This window comes from Rhagoletis pomonella, unplaced genomic scaffold (genome assembly GCF_013731165.1).
Source record: "Rhagoletis pomonella isolate Grant_MI unplaced genomic scaffold, Rhpom_1.0 Rhpom_scaffold_00091, whole genome shotgun sequence".
Classification (NCBI taxonomy): domain Eukaryota; kingdom Metazoa; phylum Arthropoda; class Insecta; order Diptera; family Tephritidae; genus Rhagoletis; species Rhagoletis pomonella.
Genome location: NW_023458645.1, coordinates 47612 through 72324, shown reverse-complemented (window position 1 = coordinate 72324; position 24713 = coordinate 47612). Strand labels below are relative to the sequence as shown.

Below are 24713 nucleotides of genomic sequence, written 5' to 3'. Positions count from 1 at the left end.
CTGCGCAGCGTCGATTAACTACAAAGGGGCGTTTGAGCGTTTATCATGCAATTGGAATTTTCAAATAGTCGTTTATCACGCAGCGCACAATCGAACGTCAATTTTTAAGCCACTTTTTGTCAAAAAAAGGCAAAGAATTTTTATATGATTTTTACGAGTATTTTACGTACATACGTGTATTTTATCAGCAATTGAATGTTTAGTTATTTGTACAACGTTTTTGGGTAGGGGCAGAGGGGAATGGGGCGTGACCCCCAAACCCTCTAAACAAAAGAGGATGGACGGCGCTTTATGAAAAGTTACCGCTCCCCCTTCCCCCGAAACACACCCCTTGAAAGCTGTTTCAAAATAGGGGAAATTTGGATTTTTTGAAAAAGGATTATAACCCTCACTATTTTTTATATATATTTTTATATATATATATTTTGTGTTCGACAACTCAGCTCGGAAATTTGCAAAAAATATCATATTTCAAACCGAAATTTATTTAGTTATGTATTTATTTATTTATTTAATCAGCATATTTTGCAAAATAAATTTGCCAAGTACAATGTCAGCACCGGACGTCTAGGTCATTGAGTGCCATTGTTGATGTCGCTTTTAGTTAGATTTGATTATTGAGGTGATGAATTTCGAATGATTTTTCTATTTCTTCGATGTTTCTATTTTTATAATCCAGATGTCTTGAATGCTTCTATTAATCTTCGAGTTTGGAAATACTGTTAGTATGTGCTCTATAGTGAGTGTTGTTGCACTAAATGAGTAAATTGGTGGTCGAGTTTTGGTGAGGATGTGGGCGGTATTAAAAAGGTCTGTTCCAGTCCGAAGCTAATTTTATGCATTGACTACGTGATAGTTTTGTGTTGTAGTTGTCCCTGGAAATTGCGGCTGCTATTTGCACAGCCTTTGTCGGACTGAAATTATTAATAAATTGTTTTTTTTTTTTTTTGAATCTTATCTACAAGTGATAAAAAATGTTTTGATGCGAGCCACGCGTTTGGGCGCAGCAGCCCAAAATTGTTGTGCAAATCACTAGATTTGAGAATTTTTGTGTTTTCGAAGCAAATTATGGCAACTACCTACATATTACTTTTCTTTTAACACCCCCACCGAGATATATATATGTATGTACAAACATGTGTACAGTGCACAAAAATAAAAACTCACCCAATAAATGATGCACAGAGATGACAAACAGGCTCTTCGAAGTCACGTTGTATTGACGACACTTTTTCAGAAATTTCAACGGCATTGCTATCTAATTGGACTTGCTTTGGTCTGCACAAGCACTTGTTATTTCTAGCTTCGCAGCGTCGTTCGTTGTATTCGCTAATGTCGCTTTTGTTGTTGTAAACTTCGTTGACGCCGTCGTTTGCTATCATCCGCCTTTCACGTTCACGTTAGCTGCTAGACACATTCAACCAACCCACAATTGGACTTGTTGCGCCAACGTACACGATTTCCAACAATGGTAATCAGTCGGCGTCGACAACGCTTCAGTCTGTTGTTGCTATTACTGGAGCAGCGACAGCCACACGCACCTTTTTGTAGTATCGTTGGCCATTTGCATATTAATTACACAATCTTTATCCCCATACACTGCTTTGGGTTTCTAAAAATGTATAATTTTTATGTATTACCTTTCGTCGAGGGGTTTTAATGTGAATAAGTGTACACGTACACGAATTTGGCCCGCCGCCTGCACAGAAGAACTTTATTAACCCACTATTTATGGTTGGTCTTATTAATTAGTACTATGTATAAGGCACAGAATTTTCGCTATCGATTGTTTTTTAAGGCACAATAAAAACAGCTAACGAGTATCTGCAGCTGTAATTCAATTTGATATGCTTGAAATTAGCCAACACTTGACATAGTTAACAGTGCGGCTAACACAAATATTTCTTAATTTAATTGTAAGAAACTTTCGCAAATTTTCCACGCTATCACGCAATCGGCCGTCGTTGTTTAGATTTCTATGATTATGCGCAAATTATTCACCAAAAATATTACACCTACTCGTTATCCGTTTGATGATAAATGAAAAGTTAATAAACTCACACAAAAAATGTTAACAGAAAACATAAAATTATTTTAAGAAAAGAAGAATTTCGCTGCGAGGGAATTAAATGGAAATGTCAATATCATCGAGGACGTCAGTTGAAAATAGAATGTCAAACTTGCTGGAATTTTTCTGAAATGCACTAACGGAAATCAGTGGAATGGACTGTCGGAAGTACAGGGCGATAAACAGTTTTTGAAATGCAAGTTGACAATAAAGCTGCCTTTACATGAGGCGATTTTTTCACAACGGATAATCGCATGCAAAAGTCGACTTGCTCTCGATTTTGAATCACTATTTACACTTTAAGCTGCCTTTATATGAGGCGATTTTCCAGGCGATTCAACATTGCTCTGGAAAAATCGCTCGTGTAAATAGTGATTCAAAAATCGCTTGTCTCAAAGTGGAGAGCAATACAAATTTTGCATGCGATTGTCGGCTGTCAAAAAATTGCTTATTTTAAAGGCAGCTTAAGACATAAGCAATAACCAGAGAACGTTTCCCTGCAAAAATCGTAGTCTATTTGTGGTAAATTGGAGTACTTACAAAAGTGTTCCTCTGTCATGCTGTAGCGGACCAACTCGTGTCTCTGCGCGAGCTTATTGTTTGTTATCCGATAACTGCTCGTGTTTTAACGAAATGTGATTGAAGTTGAGCATTTGAAAACACATTTGCATGTCTGGCTGTAGCTGAACGTGTAGAGATGATCGCTGTTAGTTCTTAGCTCCCAGCATGTTCTGGTTCGAATGACGTCAGAGGCAACATGTAATTTTTAATTTTTGTCTTGGTTTTTATTAATTTCGAAAAAGCATTTGAGAAGTGAAGAACAAAAGCGTGTACAAACGAAAAAATATAACAACAATGCCATTGTTAATATGTTGCAGTAGTTTCGTGCTACTCTGATGTAATGCAGGGATGGAGTATATGGTCCTGCCCTAGGACATCGCAATGTTAATTGGACCATATTTTGTATATGAATTGTGGTTAATTTTGGAGTACTCTTTACACGCATGCATGGAGTAGTCACGATTTTTGCAGGGTTAATACAGAGAAGCAGCAATTACGAATAGCCGTGTGAATTGTCAAACACTACCAAAAACGCACTAGAAGCTCACCACTCGAATCGAAAATTGAGAGCGGCAAATTAACAGATCTCAGCGGCAAGTTAACAGAGCTGAGCGGAGATACAATTTTGTTAATTTGTATCAATGTTAAGTTCTTTGGTTTGGATTTTCGTTTTCGCGGCATTGATTTAATAAAAAAAAAGATGAAAATTCTTGGTTAAATTAATGAAAATTTATTTTCGAAGATATATGCCAGGGAATGCTTTAACTCCAAAAAGTAGATTTGTTATTTAATAAATATGTGAAATCTATGCAAATATGCAAACTCATTGGTGAATTGCCGTCGGCATTTGGGTCGAAAAAATCGTTTTTTTTTAACGATTCTTATTGTAGTTGCTACGCTATTTGCAATGCAACAAACCGCAGTTTGCTAGGTGCTTTAGTTTTTTCCCAAATTCACTTTAAAGATAGACACATTGACAAAAAAAGCCTACAAATGCGTACTCTTTGGTAATTTGTTGTCGGCATTTAAAAGCGAAGAAAAAATCAGTTGTTATTTTTTAACGATTGCTACGCTGCTTTCAATGCAACAAACCGCAGTTTTCTTGCTAGTAAATTCACTTCAAAGATGGATACATTGACAAAAACGTACAAAAGCATCAATTGCAAAGTGGTTTTTCTCGAAAAGTTATGTTTGAGTTTTATGAACATTTATTTCGAGAAAATGTGCTATATGTATATAACCTAAGCAATTGCTCTTTCTTAAAATCTCAGACCTTTTACTCGATTTGTTCGAATAAATTTAAGTGAAAGGTGCATACGGACCAATGTGTTGAATGATGATTTTTCACTGTAATACTCGTATTACATGTAAATAATGGGGCTTATTCATGGTCAAAATAAAGTTGACACTAAAGTTAGTTACAGCTTTTTCACATCATTTTCAGTGGAATAATCTGTGAAAAAAGCTGCAACTAACTTTCTTCCTATTAGGCATGCGCATATGGATGCTTGTAGTACACACAGATGTGATCAACTAATTAGCAACGAAATTCAAAATGATATTGTTTGCGAATTGTGTTTATTTATTTATTTTTAATAATTTCCTTTAAAATAGAATTCAATCTATAACAGAAACCACAATAATAAAAGTTTAAAAGCTTGCACAAATTGCATAAAAATTAATAAAATTTCAAAAAATTGTTATCAAGATTTAAAAATTTTTAATTTGAAATTTAGAAAATTTTCAGGTATGCAGCTTTGTAGCCCATTCAATGAAGTACACTAAAGTGCAAGTTTCTAGTCATTGAAAATTACCGTTGATTTTGTTTAGAATTTTTTTTTCATGAAATTCATGAAATTAACAAAATTGTATCCCCGCTCAGCTCTGTTAACTTTCCCCTCAGATCTGTTAATTTGCCGCTCTCAATTTTCGATTCGAGTGGTGAGCTTCTAGAGCGATTTTGGTAGTGTTTGACAATTTACACGGCTATTCGTAATTGCTGCTTCTCTGTTTTAAACGTTCTCTGCTGCTTCTCTGTATTAAACGTTCTCTGCACGCATCAACTTTAATTGAATTCAAGTCCTTGGTTCTTAAATGGGAAGCAACGAAAATATGAAAAGAGACAAGAAAACTTGAAACGAATTGACGGTACGGAGGTATCTGTACTCTTCCCACCTCCTTCGCCAACGAACGAGCAGACTTGAAAGCAAGACTTGACGTGTCTGAGAGGGGACTTATGTTGAGAGCCATTTGGTGGATAAAGTGTGTTTGTGGCCGCATATTAACAAAACTAATGTTTATTATATACAAATTGCATAAGTCTACTATAAAATCTATGCATTTGTATATGAATTCGCATACGTTTTGTTTTCATCGGACAAGAATAAACATAATTATAATAAACGAACAACTTGACGAAGGTTTGCCAACTTGCCTACACACGGCTTATTTACCACCAACTTCTAGCGGTTGGCCAACTGATTGTCCGATAAATCGAACCGTGTGTAGGGCCTTTCACGACACTAAAAAAGAGAAGCAAAGAAAATAACAAATTAATTCAAAACAAATTGGAAGAAAGAGAAGACTACTGCAAAATGGAATGAACAATAATCGAACGAAAATCAACAATTTACAAAATCAGAAACAAAAGCGTTCAGCGACAAAGTGGTAGCAAATTTTTTTCAAGCGAAGCAATAGCAATACACAAGTGTATAAAACGCAAAAGGGGATTATAAAATATACATTACATTCCAAATAGCAATAATAAAGAAACTACGAATTGCGACAAAATAGAAATACGATAGAAGTGAATAAAGAAGCAGTGACTACAGAACTTCCAAATACAGAAAATTTTATTGCAGTGCAGGGAAAAATACAACATTAATAATACGCATAACACATTTTTCATGCAAAGCAATTGACGCGATTTCATAAAAAAAAATCGTGGAAAAAGTGAAAGTGCAATAAAGTTGAATAATTTGGTTAAAGTACCAACAGCGGCTCCTCATAGCAATACCTTCAATTGTCGTATTTCTTGTTTTCAGCTGAAAAGGGCAAAACCAAGCAGAAAAAATTATGGCTGCTTCAGGATATCAACTGAATTTCAATCAGGATTTTACGTAAGTGCCATTTGATTATTAAAAACAAAAATGTTGCAATGATAAGAAAAAATTTACAAGGTCCTCAGCGCCATTGAAATTGCATAAATACCAAAGCAATTGCTACCAATGTTTGACAATAACCGAAGGCCTTGAAAGAGCAAATTTATAAACGGCGAATAGCAAAGTAAACAATTTGGATAAAGCATTTATTTACATAGGAAAAATAAAAGTCAAATTGTTATAAGCAGTCGCTGCTTTATGAACTAGTGGTTGAAATATGTATCTGTAGGTAGAGTTACGATAGACTTGGTAAGTCAGCCACTGTCTCATTGTTGTGATATATTCATTTTTCACTTTTGTTTGCTATCAAAAACCAGTTTCTTCGACTTGATTCCCCATTTTTTGCACTTATTTTATTCTTGTTCTGTGCAGAAACGTCTATTTTAGGTGCGCCTTGCTTTAGGTGCACTTGTACAAATCTCGACTTTTGTGTTCTTTAACGACGCACGTACATATACAACAAACACACCCTCCCCCAAGGCGCATCCATCAATCAACACCACCCACCTTGTATTGATGCGTCTTGCCCTCCCCTAGAAGAGTCGTTTATTGTTGAATGGCCCTGCTGAAAGACAAATTGGTAAAAAAAACGTTGAGCTTTATTTCCAATTGTAACAATAGGTAGTATACATACATTAAAGAAGTGAAATTAAATCACCTTTAAATGAATTTCAACTTCGATCAAACAAACTAGCGAAAATACATATCAAACAAATTATCTTATTTATGCTTTTTCTTAGTCAGCTGATCATTGTTTTTCTTACTGTTTGTTTTCGTTTCATTTTTCGGGCGTTACTATTTATTTTTATTTAATTTTGGCGATGAGCTGGTCTAACAACCTTGTTTTTACCTTGTTTGGTGCCGCCAAAGTTTTATTTGCTTCATTTTTATTTTATATTTTTTTTTGCGTGCAAAGGGGATTTCTCATAATGATGTCACTTATGAATGTGCATTTGGCTGATAGGTGAAGCTACAAAATGCTTACTTACTGAATTTACTTCCTTCGAAACAAATTTTCAGCGCTATAGTTTATACTACGGCAGTATAGTTCATAACTTGGATAAAGTTAGTAAAACAAAGTTATTCGGAGTCATATTCCTTAATGAAATCTGACTCTGACAGCAAAAAGTTTAATGGAAAAAAAGGCAGACATGTATGACAGTAGAAAGTCAAGGTCCTTTCTAGGTCATACGGCTCTAGTTACACACTATACTAGAGGCAAGAGTATTTTACTAAGCCTCCCATAGCCAAACATCACTAACACATATTACGGACTTGGACACTTATGGAAAGAAAGTTTGCTCTTGATTCAATAAAAATGCCTGGTTAAGCTTTTAGAAAAAGTTCGCGCAATTTCCGAAGGATTAATATGGTACCGACTTATTTTCAATGTTGAGCGCTGTACTTCAAAAAGTTTGAGACACCAAATTAAATCAAAAACCAGTTATTACTAGATAATTTAAAATTGGCTTGGCCTGCATATGCAAAGAAAGCTAAAAATGGACAAGAAAGTAAGCAAACCGCTATGTAATTAAACCAAAATCGGCAAACACTTTTGTCAATAAGTGATACAGCCAATAGGTAACAATTTTGCTGTAAAAAAAATACCCTCAGCTGACTGACAAGCTATCGAATTTCTAAGGCGAATGCACCTGCATAAATTTCATTGTGAAGTTCAAGGTTTGCTTTATCTCGAATATACCGATAACTGAAGTGTGGAAACCTGTTGATGGTAGAGGCTCAACTGTTTCTAATTTTTTTTGTTGGCTCATTTATCACACTCTAGTGAGCTATCATTTGTGTGTTGCTAGATGAATGCATTTAGAAAATAATTGACCATAATCAATTTCATTCCTTGATTATTGTTTATTGATTGTAGCGAACTAAGATTTAAACGAAAAGTGCAGACAATTTTGGAAAATCGCTCAAAATTTTTTGGGTTGCAAAATAGATGCAATTAAGAGGAAATGAAGTTGTGTAATTTCTATAGCTACTACCGCTATATGTCATATGTACTATGAATGTTTGTAATAATTTTTTCCTTACCAAGCTGAAATATTGTTCATACTATGTACATACATACATATGTATGTATATACATAGGTACATGCATGCGTAATTTACATGCATTTGTACTTTTCCATTATCATACTAACAATAATACATATTCACTATTCCAACACACTTCGCGTGCATTCATTTAGTAGATGCTATGAAATACCCTTTTGTTAAGCCATTAAAAATAAGTTTGTATGTACGTATGTACTACGTTTTCCACAATAAACAGCAAATTTTGTACTGGTTGAAAAAATGTATGAAAGGGTTAATTTCAGGTGATTATTGCACCTTTTGTTATCTGTTATTGCGGAAAATCAGTCCTATAGCTGCGTTGAAAATTAAGTACCTACTGCAATTTATCGTTGCTGCAGATTATTGTCTATTTTTGCTTTACTCTACAATATTTTTTATAAATTTTGTATTGGGAGCAATGTCCTTTTGACTCTTAAGTTAATTATGTATAACCACGTAGGGCAAAAATGTTAATTTACTGCATACTCGACATTATCAAATGTGCAAAACCAAATTTTTGATTAATTGATAAAGCTTTTAAAAGGAAAACTTAGTACTCATGCATCAATATGACGTAAACAAAATACTTAGATATCGAGCCCTAACCGCCAAAATAACGTGATTGAAATTTTTTTTATGCAGAAATATTGCTGAGCATCTAGATGCATTTTTGCACCAAAAAGAAAATTTTGAAAAAATTTCGCTTATGTACACATTTGTTGAATTTATGTTAATTATAAGAAAACATACAATTTTGACACATACATACATATATATCTATGGACTTTTGATAAAGTAACTTCGTATTTCGAGGAGGTTTAATTTTAGATCAAAAAATAAATTTAGTACAATATTGCATAGGAACAGCTCGAGATGAGCGGTTTTGCCTAATGTCTCCAGATACATACCGTTGTCTATGCATTCAAATAGCCATATTAATCTTTGTGATATTTACACATTAGGACGGGTAGAAAATTTTATTTTTCTCAAATCCCTTGGTAATAGTGATCCGCGCATAAGACCGATTCTTGTTAAAAATTCAAGAGTTCAGCAAAAAGGTTTGATGCATATTATTAGATAATAAATCCGTAAACGTAAACGACAAAGTCAAATATTCTCAAATTTATCTTTTTTCAACAAAATTGTAATTGTTCTGTTGATAATTACACTGGTCTATAGTCATGATAATATTTCTGGAATGTATTTAGGTCGCTGGTTCCATATATGTTCATCTTTTTTCACATTAAGTAGCTGTAGTTTGCAAATATTTGCAAATTTAGTAACAATTTCGGTAGCTATAATACGATAACCTTTATTTTCCATCACCCTGGAAATTTTTTTTGTATGCAAAAGGGTATGGAAACAGTGAACTGGCACAAATTCGGAGAAACACAAATTAGTTTACTTATGTTCATGCATACAATAAAGAAATTACAAATAAAGGAAATTGACAAGAGCTTTTGTTCAACATTTTCAGAATACTGCCTTTACATACCTGCAGTCACGTTTCCACATAATGGAACTAACAAAAATATTTATATCTAAATACTTATTGCACGTCACCTACTTTCATATAACGGCAAAATTTAGAAACCCCGAAAAATGTGCTTCTTCGGTGAGTTTTGACTTAAAATGGTCGTTGTTCAACCTATTTGTGTTTTGTTAGTTTATGTATGTGCTTGAAACTAATATTAACTTATTAAACAATTCTGAAAACTTTAAAATTTAAATCCCTTTAATCCTTTAAATATTATATACTTCACTTAGTTACAGAAGTAATGAAGAATTGAAAGCTCATACGAAGAAATTATAGTTTTTGTAGGTTTTTCCAAATATCTCGACAAATTGTGGTCTTATTAAAAAATTATGTACTAAATTGAATAGCCTTTAATTTAATATATATACATTTTTAACAATTAACACTTTCCCTAGATATTACCAACCAAAGTTCTATTATCAAAATGTATACCTTTTAAATCAATGTTTTAAATTAATCTTTCGTGATGAACTATGTTCGGCTTAGACCTAAAACAACATAATATTACAATTAAATGCCCCCTACAAAATCGACCCAGCCTAATGTACATACATACATATGTACCCCCATATATGTATATGTCAATGTAGCTATAAATGCATTGTCAACTCAACGCTTTAAGAATAACCATAAATAATGTTTTGATTAAATTGTAAGATGTCGCCTTCATGTCTCACTGCAGTCTACAACAAATATGAAAACAAATAAAGAAATAAAACAATAAATCAAAGGCATACAAGCCCAAGCTAAAATGTTGTATTAATTCGCATAAACATATGCATCTACATATATGTAGTGTAAAATTCTATTAATTTACCTTCTATGTGCATATTTATTTCATATATTCTTGAAATTTACGCTCGATTGCATAACACCACCTTGTTCCCCCATACATAGTACATACAGTCAGCGTCAAAAATATGAATACCAACAGCAAAAACTAGCAGAATTAATTTTTTTTAATTTCTTGCACCTTATTATACTACAAGTAATTTTTAGCAAAAAAAAAACCGACTTAAAAAAATATATATATATACACTTGTGATCAGCTAATTAGGCCAGCAACATTTTGATCAATTTGGGCTATTTTTCTTTTGTTTATTTAATGTTTATTATTTTTCCATAAAAGTCTAGCTCATTATATAACAAACACCCATATAAATCCAGATTTCAAACTTTGTGCAAAAATTATGAAACATCTGCAAAGTTTCAGCTAAATTTTCAATTTTTATTCAGATTTTTTTGACTGCACATTCGACAATTTTTATTTGTTTAATTATTAAAAATCAAGCGATTTTTTAGCAACTTAAGACTTGCACATTATTACCCTAGAATTTAATGGGCTATTAAACAGCATACTCAAAAAAATCCTAAATAATCTGAATAAAAAGTTGAAAATCTAGCTGAAACATCGCAGATTTTTCATAATTCACCGTTTTTTCACCCTTTTTTTCTTTGTAAAAAAACTCATTCACGTCCCAATTAAATTTTTTTTATCAACATGGAATGAGGCTCGTTTGTCTTACCTTTTTTCATGCTTTGAATGAACTTATTTGCAAAGAAATAAAAAGGGTGAGCAAATTGGGCTGAGTTATACAAGTTTTTCTTAAAAAAGAAGATAAAAAACAGCATTATTATGATTCCGTTGAACATTTAATTTAAATATTTGTATGCAAATTTTTTAAGCTTAAACTGTTTTGTGATCTGAGGTGAATTTTTGTAAAAAATACTAAAAAAAACTGTTACTGTTATTCACAAAAAAACTCACTTTTTCGAGGCATTTTCAATTTGGTCCAGCTCACGTAAATCTTAATATTTTTCCGAAATATTATGATTCCGATGGAAAAAAGCCTTACCGCTTTATTATTTGTATGGGGAGTTATGCAGTCTAATGTACATACATAGATATCCATCATATCGTTGACGAGTGCCTACCTGGCTGTCTAAGCACGATTCGTCATTCCTCATTTGACTATACATACATACAAACAAACTTGCAAATGTGCATCCGCATGTGCACCGTTTTGTATATGAGTGGAAACTTGCAAAGTTGGCGAAAATTGCGAAATTAACTGGTTTGTCTGTCTTGGGTGAGTGTTTCATTAACGATTGCAATCAGCTGATGGAAAAAAACAAAAGCCAAAAAATAATAAAGTAGATATCGTAAGTTTGTAGCAAGAATATCGTAACTCGAAAAAAGCACTTTAAACCAAAATAAATTTAACTAAAATGTCGAATAAATAGTATATAAGGAAACCGCATGATCAAGTCTAAATAGCAACAAAATATATAGTGGCCCTTGATTGTAGTTTGTTTGACAAATTAAAAAGTGGAAAAAGCAGCAACAGTTTACATAGCGAACTTAGTGTGTGTGTAGACCATTGGCTTTGTAAGTCGGAGTCGAGTCTTAATCACGAAAAAACATAAGCTAAAATTTTGAAAAAAAAAAATCACTTAGAGTAGAACACCCTCACAACAAGCTTTTCATGTGTTCAGCGCTCTATTCAGCTACATACATACATACATACATACATATAAGTTTTATTTACAGCTTGAGCGTCGAAAGCCAAACGCTTGAGCGCTTGTGGAATTCTACTCTTACGTTTCTTTAACTGACTTCAAAAAAAGGAAAAGGTTATCAATTCGTCGGAATATATTTTCTTATGTATGTTACCGCATAACTTTGGACCACGTTAAACGATTTCGATATTAACTTGTTTTGATTACTATTGTTGTTGTTCATAAAAAATTTTCTTTAAAAAACGCGTTGCGTTGCGAACGTTACGCTCGGACGTTTCTTTTTTTTTGTCCGCAAAAAATTAAAAGTTAAAAAATTTGTGTGGTAAAAAATAATGGATTTAATTGTTTAAAACAAAATATATACATATATATTTTTCTAATAGATATATTTTTTAATGCCATTTCATTTTTAGAAACTTAAATTATTTTCTTATTTAAATTTTTTTGGAAATTTAACTTATTTTTTTGTTTTAATTTTAAGAAACGCATTTTATTTGTTTATTTTTGTATTAATTTTTAGATATTGTTTTAAAAGGAAAAATATTTGTTTTAAATTTCATGTAGTTTTTCGAAACTTTACGTATTATGTACATATGTATTTCTTGATAAATTATTTTTCTTTTTTAATTTATAGATTTGAAGGTTTTAAAAAAAGTATTTTTATTTAATTTCATTTAAATGTTAGGAACCTATTTATTCTTTTTCTTTTTTAAATTGTATTGTCTTCTTTTTTAACTTTAACTTTTTAATTAAATTCTTGGGAACAATAAAAAAAAATGTATGTCTTTAAAAATGTCTTATAAATTATATATAGGTATACATATATATATTTTTTTTAACTATTAATTTTTATTTAATTCTCTTCATATTTATAAATTTTATAGTTTTAAAAAGAAACACATTTTTAAACATTTAATTTTTAGAAAGTTATTTTTATTTATATTTTATTTTATATTCTTTTATATTTATGTTTAGTTTTCATTGTTTTAGAAAAAAAAAATTGTTTTCTTTTATTTAATTTAATGTTTAAAAAACTTACTGCTAAAAGACAAACTCGTTCCTCACGCTGGAAGATCTTTCAATTAGTCTTTCGAAAGAAAGAAAAGAGCTTTTAAGATAGTTGTCAGAATAATTGTCTTATGAAAGACTGTGGTTAGTCGAAAGACAGTTGCCGGAATTGCCCTTTTAACGTTATAGCACCTTTAATTATTAGGCCGTTAGTGACAATTATTTTTAACATAATGACACCGGTATTTTTTTATTTCTGAACTCTGTCATTTAATGCCCAGTGGAAATCCGGCATTATTATTTTTTAAACAGCCTAAAGGAGGTGCTGGCACCATTTCCATGTACATATGTAATTTATAAACTTGTTTTCTTGTTATGCCATTCTTCCTGGAAAATTGTGATATGTACCTACATATTTGTTAACTACGGTTATTATTCAAAGAGGCTGTTTGTTATGAGTTTATTTATGTGTCTGCAATATTCATAAATATAAACAGCAGTTTTTTAACTGTGCCGTTTTTTCTTTGTTTCATTATTTTCTTGCATCTTAATTAGTACAAATATTATTTACGTTTGCTCTGAATACCTACAGTTATTTGTTATGAAATGTAGTCTTTTTTGTTGTATTCAGTGTAGTATTTTAGTTATCTTCTGTTTGCTCTTTCGTTGTATGCTATTTTCTGACGTATGTTGATACTTTTTTTTTATTTATTTCGCAAATATTGAAAGACAGTAGCAACAGTACTTAGGGAAAGAAGATTTTTACATAATCTTGTTCAACGATTTAGATCCATACGTTATGATTATGGAGTATCGCATACCTGGCAATAAACCTTCTAAAAAATTAAGAAGGAACCGCGTTCATATCCAGTACTTTTAAACGACGCAATATGATGCTATCTAGGTCATGATTTTCACATCATTGTCCCAAAGAATATTGTCGGCAAAAGCCGATATGGCGTGTTCGAGGTTGTGATCGCTCGAGTTTCTTGAGACAATAAACCAGTTCTTATCTGTTGATTTCATGGCAAACCAAGAGCTCGCAGTTATCTCCAAGAGAGTTCTCACTTCCCGGAAAAATGCGCCTCTAGCAGAAATTTTGCTATTTCCTGCTTGTCCTCGCAATACACTCCATCAGATCTACTTCTTCTTCATAAGTACATACATACATATGTATGTATATGGCGCATAACCGCTTGTCGGCATAGGCCGTGATTAAAAACCTTCATCCATTGCCTTTCTTCTTTGCGAAGTTTCACCAGCCAATTTGGCGTGTTAATCTTGTTTTACTAATCTTAATGTATGTTCACATATAAATATAACCTGAATCAAAGCGTATTTTTTAATCACCTCGTCCATTTTTATTTACGATTTCATTTGATTTTGTATGGCTAATCTCTTTTTCTAATTACAGATTAGGGAGTTAAGCTCGAAAATGAGGATAATCTACTTATATGTAAACCTAGTATTAGAAGCCTGCTTGTTTGCCAAAGTGATTCGGTACTTTCACAGAAGGCCCTATAAGACAACATTTTCGATTTTCGCACCTGACGCTTATATGCTTTCTGCCAACTCGATGGCCAGTTCATGATTATTCGTTATTGGAATGCAATACTCTATTTAAAAGTTCCTTGGATTCGGTTCTAAGTCTGTTCCGTCCCCTGTGGATTATCAGCCAAGATTTTTATACCGGATTTACACTGGGTATTAAATGATAAACCATTCGAATAACATGTTTCAGGTGCCATTTTTTAAATGTCACACGTTCTTTGTAATTTTTGTCAACTCAGTGCCCAATGGAAACTCGCCATTACACACATTTTTTTTTTTTAATTTTTATCTACAAATGTCGAATTATAATGGACTGAAATTTGTGGTAGAAAAATGATTATACATAGTTAAACAGTATACTAGCCTGATTGAATTCGCCAGCAGTAAATTGAATTATTTCATTCATATCGGTTTAATGGAGGCTAGAGACACTGTTAATTTTAAAAAGAAATGGCTTAAACTTTTACACAATTTCTACAGCAGGCGTTCAAATTATGCAAGCAATGTGTGGATTAAAAGCCTTCATTTTTTTTTTATTAGGGTTGTCTACATTTTTTGTAATGTAAACAAACAGTTGAATTAAATTTTTTTTAATGTAAAGAAAAATAGTTCGTGAAACTAAATAAAAATACCCTTTCAAAAGTATTTGAAAGTTTTATGCATGTACATTAGGGTGCATCACCAAAAAAAAAAATAGCGGTTTCCACCTGAATCATAAAACTCATTATATTTTAAAAATTCCGAGAAAATATTTCGGAAAGCTATTAAGATTAACGCTAGCTGGACGCTTTTGAAAATACCTCCAAAAGTCGCGTTATTATATTGATAACATTAAAAAAAAATTGGTGTGCAGACCTATTAAGCTTAAGCTCTTCTATCATCTGAGGTAATTTTTTAGAAAAATTATTTTAGAAACTAAGTTTATCTATAAAAAAAATCGATTTTTGGAGGTACATATTTCCAAATGGGTCTTGCTCACTTACATAAATCTTAATATTTTTCCGAAATATTTCCGCGGAAGTCTTAAAATATAATAAATTTTATAATTGCGATGGTAAAACGGTGCCGATTTTTTTTGGATAGAGTGATGCATCCTAATGTACATATCGTCACCTTAATTCGAAACTGCGTTTTTTACAGAATTTGGTAGAATGTATTAAACAATGTATGTACATACATCTTCAGTAAAAAATGTAAAGTGTTAGTACCAAAAATAAAGGAGCTACATGCCACTTTTTAAAAAACCTTACCAGTTTTTGATACTCTTTTTATACATAATGTTTTTTGCTTCTCCTGTAAAATAATAAAAAAAAATTGGTTGGGGCCTTTGTGAATTTAATACATATGTATATACAAAAATTTTCTGTAAATATTTAGCAATACTTTTGTTTTGTTAAAAATTGCAAGATATTGCCTTTTTAAACAAACTATGCAGCTGTTGCAATTATACAAATCTTTTTTAAGTGTTCAAATAATTTTTAGATTAAATTTAAAATAATAGCAATTCTGAAAAAAATTAAAACTTTTGAGAAATCAAAGAGATATTTTTATAAGGATATAAAAATAATATAAAATAAAAACATATGTTGTATGTATGTACGCCTCGTCCAGAAATTGTTTACTTGTTTCATCATAGTTTTTACTTTGTTATTATTTTTCATTTCATTTCAACTGATTAGACTAAAACGCCTTTTATTTTTTTAAATAACAACTACCAACTACGTACTATCAGCAAAAAAATGTAAACAAAAACAAATTGCGAAATACATACATATGTATAATAGAAACATACATATGTATGTAGATATAAACAAAAGGCCATTTCAAGTAGCCCCATGATATCCCCTCGAAATACACAAAAACCTGTTGAGTCATCCACCATAGAGTCGATAGCAAAAAAAAAGAAAAACTAAATTAACAAAAGCGATACATATTTGTTTATGGGGCGTCGCAGTTAGCACCGCACCACTCACAATTAGCGCTGGCAAAGTGTTGAGAAGAGGCGAACGAAGGTCGACACGCGAAAGCGTTTGTTTACTTCAATGCAAAAGGGGTAACGGGGGGGAGCACACATAGTGTACGCCTTATATTTTAACTAGTTTCCATTACGTAGTGAAAAATGTGGTTCGTAGTTCAACAATACGTACATATGTACATATGTACATATGTATAATCGTGCCTACTAGGGCTGTTCTTATATTTTGGATGTCAAGTTTCCAAGATCAAAAACTGCGGCTCACCGCCTCTAGCCCATCCCGGGAAGACCACATATCCCAAATTTCGCTCAGCGCTCGCGAGCTGATCTCTTAAGGCACATTTGCGGCCCTATCGTTGTAATGCAAGACGTATGCTTTTTGAAGAGAGTTGCCGCCTTTTTCAATTGTTAATATGAATAAATCAATAAATTTAACTAAATATTACAAAATACTTTTGAAGAGCGTTGTCAACTTCTAGAATTTCAAAAACAGTTTACATATTTACCAAGTTAAATTAAATATTTTTATATTGCTATCACACGGGAGTGTTTACTTGGAAAATATTTTGACAGGTGTTGCCACCTTTTGAGATTTGCAAGCTAAATGAAGTATCTATTTTGATACGGTTATCAAACGAGAGTGTTGTAAGAAAGCTTTATTTCTAAAATATTTCCGAGGGTTGCCATCTGTTTCACAATCAATTCAATAGCAAATTTGAACCAAATATGGGTATATCACGAGAGAAGTTAAAGAAAGTTTTATTTCGCAAATAATTTTTAAGGGGTTGCCACCCATTTAATTATTTAACAGGTTAAAAGGGTTTCCACCTTTTAGAATTTTAAGAACAATTTACATATTTAACAAGTTAAATAAAATATTTTTGTGTGGCTATCAAACGAGAGAGTTTATTTGGAAAATATTTTGACGAGTGTTGCCACCTTTTTAGAAATACCAAACCTATTTGATTTATAAGCTAAATAAAGTATGTATTTTGATACCGGTATCAAACGAGAGTGTTGTAAGAAAGCTTTATTTCAAAAAATTTTCTGAGGGTTGCCATCTGTTTCACAATCAATTCAATAACAAATTAAACGAAATTTTCAGTATGAGTATACCACGACAGAAGTTAAAGAAAGTTTTATTTCGGAAATATTTTTTAAGGGGTTGCCACCTGTTTAATTATTTAAGAGGTTAAGAGGTGTTTTACGTAAACTTTATTTCTCAAATGATTTTTGAAGAGGGTTGCCAATTGCCCTAAAAGTTAAAATAAATTTAATGAACAGTTAATTAAAACATTTCACTTTATGTAGGTGTGAATGGAAAAGAATTTAAGAATGCCTCATTTCTTTATTTATATTGTTGAAGAGGATGCAACTGTTTTGTAGTTTAAAATCAATTTAATTGGCTATTTAAATTAAATATCTTAAAATGGTTACCAAACGAAAGGTGTAAGTAAACTTTATTTATAAAATTCTTATGAAGTAGGTTGCCACCAGTTTAAATGTTCCAGTTTAATTTAATGCGTGGTTAAATGAAGCATTAAATACAGGTGTAAAACGGAAGAGTTAAATAAAGTATTTCTCCAAAATACTTTTGAGGGGGGTGGCCAGCTATTTTAAATCTCATATTGAACAAATAAGTTGAAATATTACATCGAGATATCTAATAAATGTACACCGTATAATTTTCTGAAGCAACTCCCAATAGCGATGAGATAGCCCGGGAGAATCTTCTGTTGCATAAAGTTGGCTGACTAATTAGCCGGCAGCGGAAGACTTAAGAATTTGTTCAGCAAAATTTAATCAACTGCAAGAATGGTCAACGAGGTTCTACCAGCTACAAAGTCAGGCAGATTGGGACTAATATTTGATATTAAAATAAATTTTGGATTTGATATTTTCAAATATTTTAAGGCCGTACTTTTTCAAAAAAAAAAAAATACTAAAAAATATAGTATGCTTCAAATATATATAGTGTTTTATTTAAAAGAACAAGTAAAAATGCTTTTTAAGTAAACATCTTTTTTCTTAATATATTTCTTTGAACTTTTGGTAGGTTTTTACAATTCCTTATTAACCACGAAAGTGCTTTAGCGCAATTAATATTTAAATTAATATAAATCAAAAGTTAATTTTTTGTTAGTGAGGTAGTCGCTTTGTTTCTCTCATCTCGCTATTTCACATCCATAACAGAAAAAAACTCTTCCAGTGAATGCCGAAGTAGCAGGAACGGAGAGTAGAAATGAGATAATTTTAAGTAAATTTGCTAATTCATTATCAGTATTTTTAAAAATGTTTCTATTTTTGATCTGTGTTTCGACTTATAAAATCAGCCCTGTCTTTTATTTTGAAGAATATTTCTTTTAATATTGTTATTTCAGTATGAAGGTCATCTATCTTCATACACATATTTTCTTACAAATTACTGAAATTTATTTATATTTAACTATAACTGAAGAAATATAGTATTTTTGCGTACTGTATTTTATTTCAACAGTATATAGTACGCAGACCGAAAAAATAGTACAATACTATATATTATAGTACGGTTGGCAACCCTAGTATACAGTGTTATAGCCCATTCAATTCTAGTAGATATAATAAAATGCAAGATTGAAGTTGCTAAAAAATCACGTTTGTTTTGGCAATTTTCTTCACACATATTCTTCCATACAAAGTATATTCGACATTTTTTTTATATGGAAAAAATGCGTAATACAGTAAAAAAAATCAAAAATCAACGCGATTACAGAAAAGTGAAATTGTAAAAATAAGGATCGCCCTAGTGTAGATTAGTACATATACACGAACATAAATTTCTAATACGCGTGTATGCAAATTTTGTTTCGGCACGCCAGCCAATCAGACATACCAGTGATGGAATTTCAAAATTTCAAAATATGCCGAATGGTCTTCAAAAATAGTGCCGAAAACAAGATGAAAGTGCCACAAAGTTAATATTTTTTTAAGGCGTTTTAAGAACAATATATTTTTAGAAAAAATATTTTTAAAATATACCGGAGTAATATAATAATTATTAATTAGCTAAATTATTACAGTAAATCACTTTTATGAAGGCTCCTTAGACATATACATAAACTCATAGTAAAATTACACAGAATTCCAATTAAGGAGGGGAAATACACCGAAGTATAGGTATTATGACATTTTTACACACATATATGTTGATATAATGGCAGTGAGAAATAATGGCAGTGAGACACTTTGACCAGTTTCACATATTTTGTTCGTTGATTATTTTTCGAATGATTTTATATAAAAGTCTGATTCATAATTTAATAAATTAGAAAGAGAAATTTATACAGTGCAGACGTGTTTTTATTTTGCTCTGCGTTTTCTTATTTTCTACGTGGTTTTCCGCGCATGATATATTTGTGTATTGCGTTTTCTGGTGAAACTAAATTTGGTGATATACCTGTTGCCGTTTGTCATTTGATTCGATTCAAGCTGAGGTGTAAACGCTTAAAATACTGCTTGTACTGCTTTTGTTGTTGCCGAACTTGAAGGTATGTCTCCCCCTCCTGCTGCTGCTAAACGTCGCTTGAGCAAAGATTCTCCAATTTCGAAAGCAGCGAAACTGGATGAGAGTGCAGCTCTACCATCTATCCTAACTGCACTTAGAGAGCTTGAGCAAAAGGTACAACGTCAATCCGATACACTCCAATCTTTGTTTGAAGGTCTCTCTAACAAAATTGCGGAAGCGGAGCGTGCTCTTTGCAATAAAATTGATACGGAGATTTCTGTGCTCTCCATCAAACTAACAGAATCTGCTGAACGTATATCTGCTTTAGAAAGTAGGCAAGAGCTGCTTGATAGTGAGGTGCAGAGTTTGCGTGCACAACTAGAGAGAGTAAACTCCTATACCCCTGAGGAATCTACTGCCGCTGTTGTATTTGGATTACCGTTTTCTGAAGGAGAAAACCTAAAGAGTATATTTAACCACATATGCCTCTCTATTGATTTCTTGGTGCCGCAGATACGTGACATCTTTCGCTCCAGGCCAACCAACAACAGCCCTAATAGTGCGATTATCGTTAAATTCTACTCTTCGCATGATCGGAATCGTACTCTTCATGCTTTTGGCGAATATCGTAGGCGTACAAAATCTCTTATTTCATTAGCTGCTGTGGGGCTTGAAGGTAATTTCTCTATCTTCGAGAGTTTGAGCTCGAATAAGAGAAAGATCTTGCAAGAAGCAATTCGACTAAGAAGAGCGGGTAAATTGGCCTCCGCATTCACATTGCGTGGAGACGTATTCATTAAGACTTCTAAAGACTCTTCGGGAATAAAAATTGACAAGCTTGATGATCTTAAACTTGTATATTGATACGCTGTACTCTTTGCAACTCTTATTTATGTTATCTTCTTATATGCCTTGTTTAAATGTTATTGTAAACTATGTAAAGTTGGTTCATCTTTCCGTTTTGTGCCGTAAACGCATATTTGATGGTTGTTGTTTTCCATTAAAGGTTGCTTTTGTTTGCTGCTTGCATGTTGTCTCTGAGTAGCAAAACTAATAGCGTTAATGACAACAGTATTGCTATGTTAAATATTCTATGTTCCCAGCAGAGTGGTCTTAGGGTGGTTCACTTTAATGCGCGGAGCCTGAACAATTTAAAAATGGATTATGTGAGACATGTTTTCCAGTCCTCAGGTGTTGACGTTATATGTATATCCGAAACTTGGTTTGTCAGTGATGTGTGTGATGCTTACTATAACATTAATAGCTATAAGTTAGTGCGCAATGACAGGGTCGGTAAAAAAGGCGGTGGCGTTGCTATTTACTGCAAGAACCACATTAGCATGCGCACAATCTGTCAGTCGAACGATGGGGGCGTGGAGTTTTTGTTCGTCGAATTGTCTGACCGTTTTAATAAGGCTCTTATCTCGTGTGTATATAACCCAAACAAATATGTATCCCTTAATCCGTTTTTTGCATCCCTTTCTTCTTTCGTAGTAGACTACGAAAATATTATTATATGTGGCGATTTCAATATTAATATTCTTGCTTGTGACTCTCTGTGTTGTTCTCTGTTAGATAATGTTGCGACTTCCGGTCTCTCGATTGTTAATAATTCAGTGCCGACGAGGTACGGTAATAATTGTAAACCCAGTCTTCTGGACTATTTTATCGTGTCTGACGATTCATCTGTCTTAAAATTTGACCAAATTTCATTTATATCTGACCACGATCTAATTTTTTGTGCGCTTGATATTAAATTTAGCTGTTCTTCCTCTGAGCAGATTTATACGTTTCGAGATTTTCGTTCATGTGACACAAATGCTCTCTTCTTGGATCTAGACAGCATCGATTGGCGTAGCTGTTGGTATCTTCTGACCGTTAATGAAAAAATTGAGTTCCTTAATTACAACCTACTGTCCACCTTCGACGCTCATATTCCAATTCGATATGGCAAAACTAATTCGTGTCCTTGGTTCAACCTTAAAGTTCGAAGAGCTATTAAAGCCCGCAGTAAAGCATATCGTGCTTGGAAATCAAATAGTAGTAAAACTAATTGGGACATCTTTCGCACAGCAAGAAACAATGCTACGCAAATTGTAAGGTGTGAAAAGAAGAGGTATTTTCATTCCAAGCTTGACCCCTCTCTGTCCTCCGGAACTTTATGGCGCAATATCAAAAATCTCCGAGTCTGGGCCAAAGACAAATCAGAATGCACATTAGATGTGGATAGCATGAACGATGCTTTTCTTAGCAGTGTATCGTCTATTGTTCCCCTATCTAAATTTACCCCTTGTAGTACTGCAATTTATTCTGGTGTTCCTTTCGTGTTCTCAGCTGTTACTGAGTCGGATGTGGCTAAATGCGTCTTCAAAATTAAATCTAACGCAGTTGGAGAGGATGGCATACCTGTTCGGTTTATAAAGTTGATTCTCCCTTATATTATAAGCCCTCTAGCACATATAATTAACCACTGCGTTACCACATCTTGCTTTCCCGATTCGTGGAAAATCGCTTGTGTTTGTCCGGTTGCAAAAAGTAAACTTGCTTGTTCACCCAGTGATTTCCGTCCTATTAGTGTTCTTCCCTCATTATCAAAAGTGTTTGAGTCGCTGATGGCAGAACAAATCTCCTCACACATTTCTGAAAATAATCTCTTGTCTCCTCTTCAGTCTGGGTTCAGAGCGGGGCATGGATGCTCTACTGCTATGATTAAAATTATGGACGACTTGAGACTTTCTTTTGACAAAATAGAATTATCTCTTTTATGTTTGCTTGATTTTTCAAAAGCATTTGACTCAGTTGACCATTCATTGCTTTGCTCCAAGCTCGAATTTTATTTCGGTTTTGGTGAATCAGCTTTATCGCTCATGAAGAGCTACTTAAATTGCCGGTCTCAACGAGTGAAAATTGGGTCTGTAACCTCGCAGATTAAGTCCTTGAAATGTGGTGTTCCCCAAGGATCTATCTTAGGTCCTTTGCTATTTAGTATCTTTGTAAATGACATTTTCTTAACGTGTAACTTTGCAACAATGCATGCGTATGCTGATGATATTCAGCTTTATTTATCTGGTTCCTTTGATGACATAGATACGGTTGCTGCTAATTTAAACAATGATATAGACTCTATCTCCCGCTGGGCCAGTCAAAACGGACTCTGCCTAAATCCAAAGAAATCATATGTTTTACCCGTGCATAAGAGAAAATTTAATTATGATATCATTCCAGCTCTCAGTTTAAACAATTGTTCTTTAAAGCTGGTCAGTAAAGTTACTAACTTGGGATTTGTCATCAACTCCTCTCTTAGCTGTATTGATCATACTAACTCTGTTGTAAACAAAGTTTATGGGACCCTTAGATGCCTCAGGCAATCTGCATCTTTCACTCCAGTTAGTACTAGGCGCAAACTTGCCCTACAATTAATCTTACCGATAATTACATACTCTGAGTTGGTATATAGTAAGCTTGACTCTAATTCTGCTCACAAAATTGACGTTCTATTTAATTATGTTACCCGGTATGTGTATGGATTACAGAAATTTGACCATATATCCGCTTGGAGGTCTTCTTTGCTGGGATGTGACATCTCAGACTACCTAAAAGCCAGGAACTGCATTTTCCTCTATAAACTTATACATATGAGAACCCCACGTTATCTGTATGACAAACTTATTTTTCCAAAGTCGGAACGTTCTTCTGACTTAATTCTGCCCTCATACAACTTTAAAAACTCTGCCAGACTGTTTTTCATTAACGCTATTCGTATTTGGAATTCTATTCCTCATGCCGTTAAAACCAAATTCAACAAAAGCAACTTTAAAAGTTCCCTCCATACATATTTCTCGTCTAGTTGATGAACCTTCTTAATATTTAAGTTTTTATCTAGTCCATAATTTTTAGTTTGTACATCTATTGTTTTATTCCCAGCATTAATAGTATTAATATTACCTCTAAATCTGTTTAGTTACTTATATTGCTGTTGTACTTCAAAAGACTAAGTCTTATTGTACTAATTTTAAATAAAGAATAAAGAATAAAAGAAAAAAGAATAAACATAATATATGTACAAAAATCTTCATTTAAAATTTTCACAACAACAAACTTTGAATTCAAAATTTTTAAGGGGATTCCAAGTTTTCAATTTCATGCATTTTTCCATATAAAGTGTGTTCGAAAATTTTTTAATGGATGAAAATGTATGACTCCGCAGAAAAAAAAAATAAAGATCATCGGGAAGTTGCAGAAGCTTGCACTTTTATTTAATGGATTATAAGACTGCAAACTTAGAATCTTTCTAAACATTCTGAATTAAAAGCTTGTTGTTGTGAAAACTTACTTTTCGTACTGCGTATTCACAATAGAATTCAGCGGTTTGTAAATGTTTCTCACGGCTCTTATTTTAATTTTCACTTTTTGTATTTTTTTTTAATCTATAATGTGGTATGTGATTTTTGTGATTGTGCCAAAACAGGATGAATTGTGCCAAAAGTGCCTCTGTGAATGAAAGTGCCAAAAATGGCACTATTGTGCCTACTTTTCCATCACTGAGACATACTAAACATATTTGTATGTTAAATATGCGATAATGCACAGCTGACGAACTTGGCTGAAACAGGGTCACTCACGTGTGATTATTGTGCGCTTCTTTCTTGCGCATTTTTTTACTAACTTCCTACATATGTATATACATATGTACATACGAGCGCGTTCATATAATTGTTGTTTTACAGGGTCAATGTTGTTTAGTTTTTGAGTTTAGTGTCCATTTGCTTATTGCTTGT

General features: G+C 32.7%; 2 protein-coding genes across 2 annotated transcripts in view; one reads left to right on the top strand and one right to left on the bottom strand.

The window, feature by feature from the left end:
- Positions 1-522: 522 nt before the first annotated feature.
- LOC118749926 lies at positions 523-1481 on the bottom strand. The gene is made up of 2 exons (XM_036484688.1): positions 1168-1481; positions 523-914 (listed from the first exon to the last, which is right to left on the bottom strand). Exons 1-2 carry the CDS (start codon positions 1380-1382, stop codon positions 803-805), a joined length of 327 nt encoding a protein of 108 aa, XP_036340581.1. The 5' UTR covers positions 1383-1481; the 3' UTR covers positions 523-802.
- Positions 1482-4779: 3298 nt separating this feature from the next.
- Positions 4780-24713, top strand: part of LOC118749925 (cGMP-dependent protein kinase, isozyme 1-like) — a gene marked incomplete at its 3' end in the record, with an annotated part of 51424 nt that continues 31490 nt past the window's right edge. The window contains 1 exon segment of the mRNA XM_036484687.1: positions 4780-5748. Coding sequence (XP_036340580.1) covers positions 5705-5748 — 44 coding nt within the window.

What these genes read in the sequence shown, in the direction of transcription:
- LOC118749926 (XM_036484688.1), bottom strand. Translation starts at nt 1,382, where the DNA reads ATGATAGCAAACGACGGCGTCAACGAAGTTTACAACAACAAAAGCGAC. An exon ending in CTCTGTGCATCATTTATTGG is followed by an intron (nt 915 to 1,167) that starts GTGAGTTTTTAT and finishes TAATAATTTCAG; the next exon opens with TCCGACAAAGGCTGTGCAAA.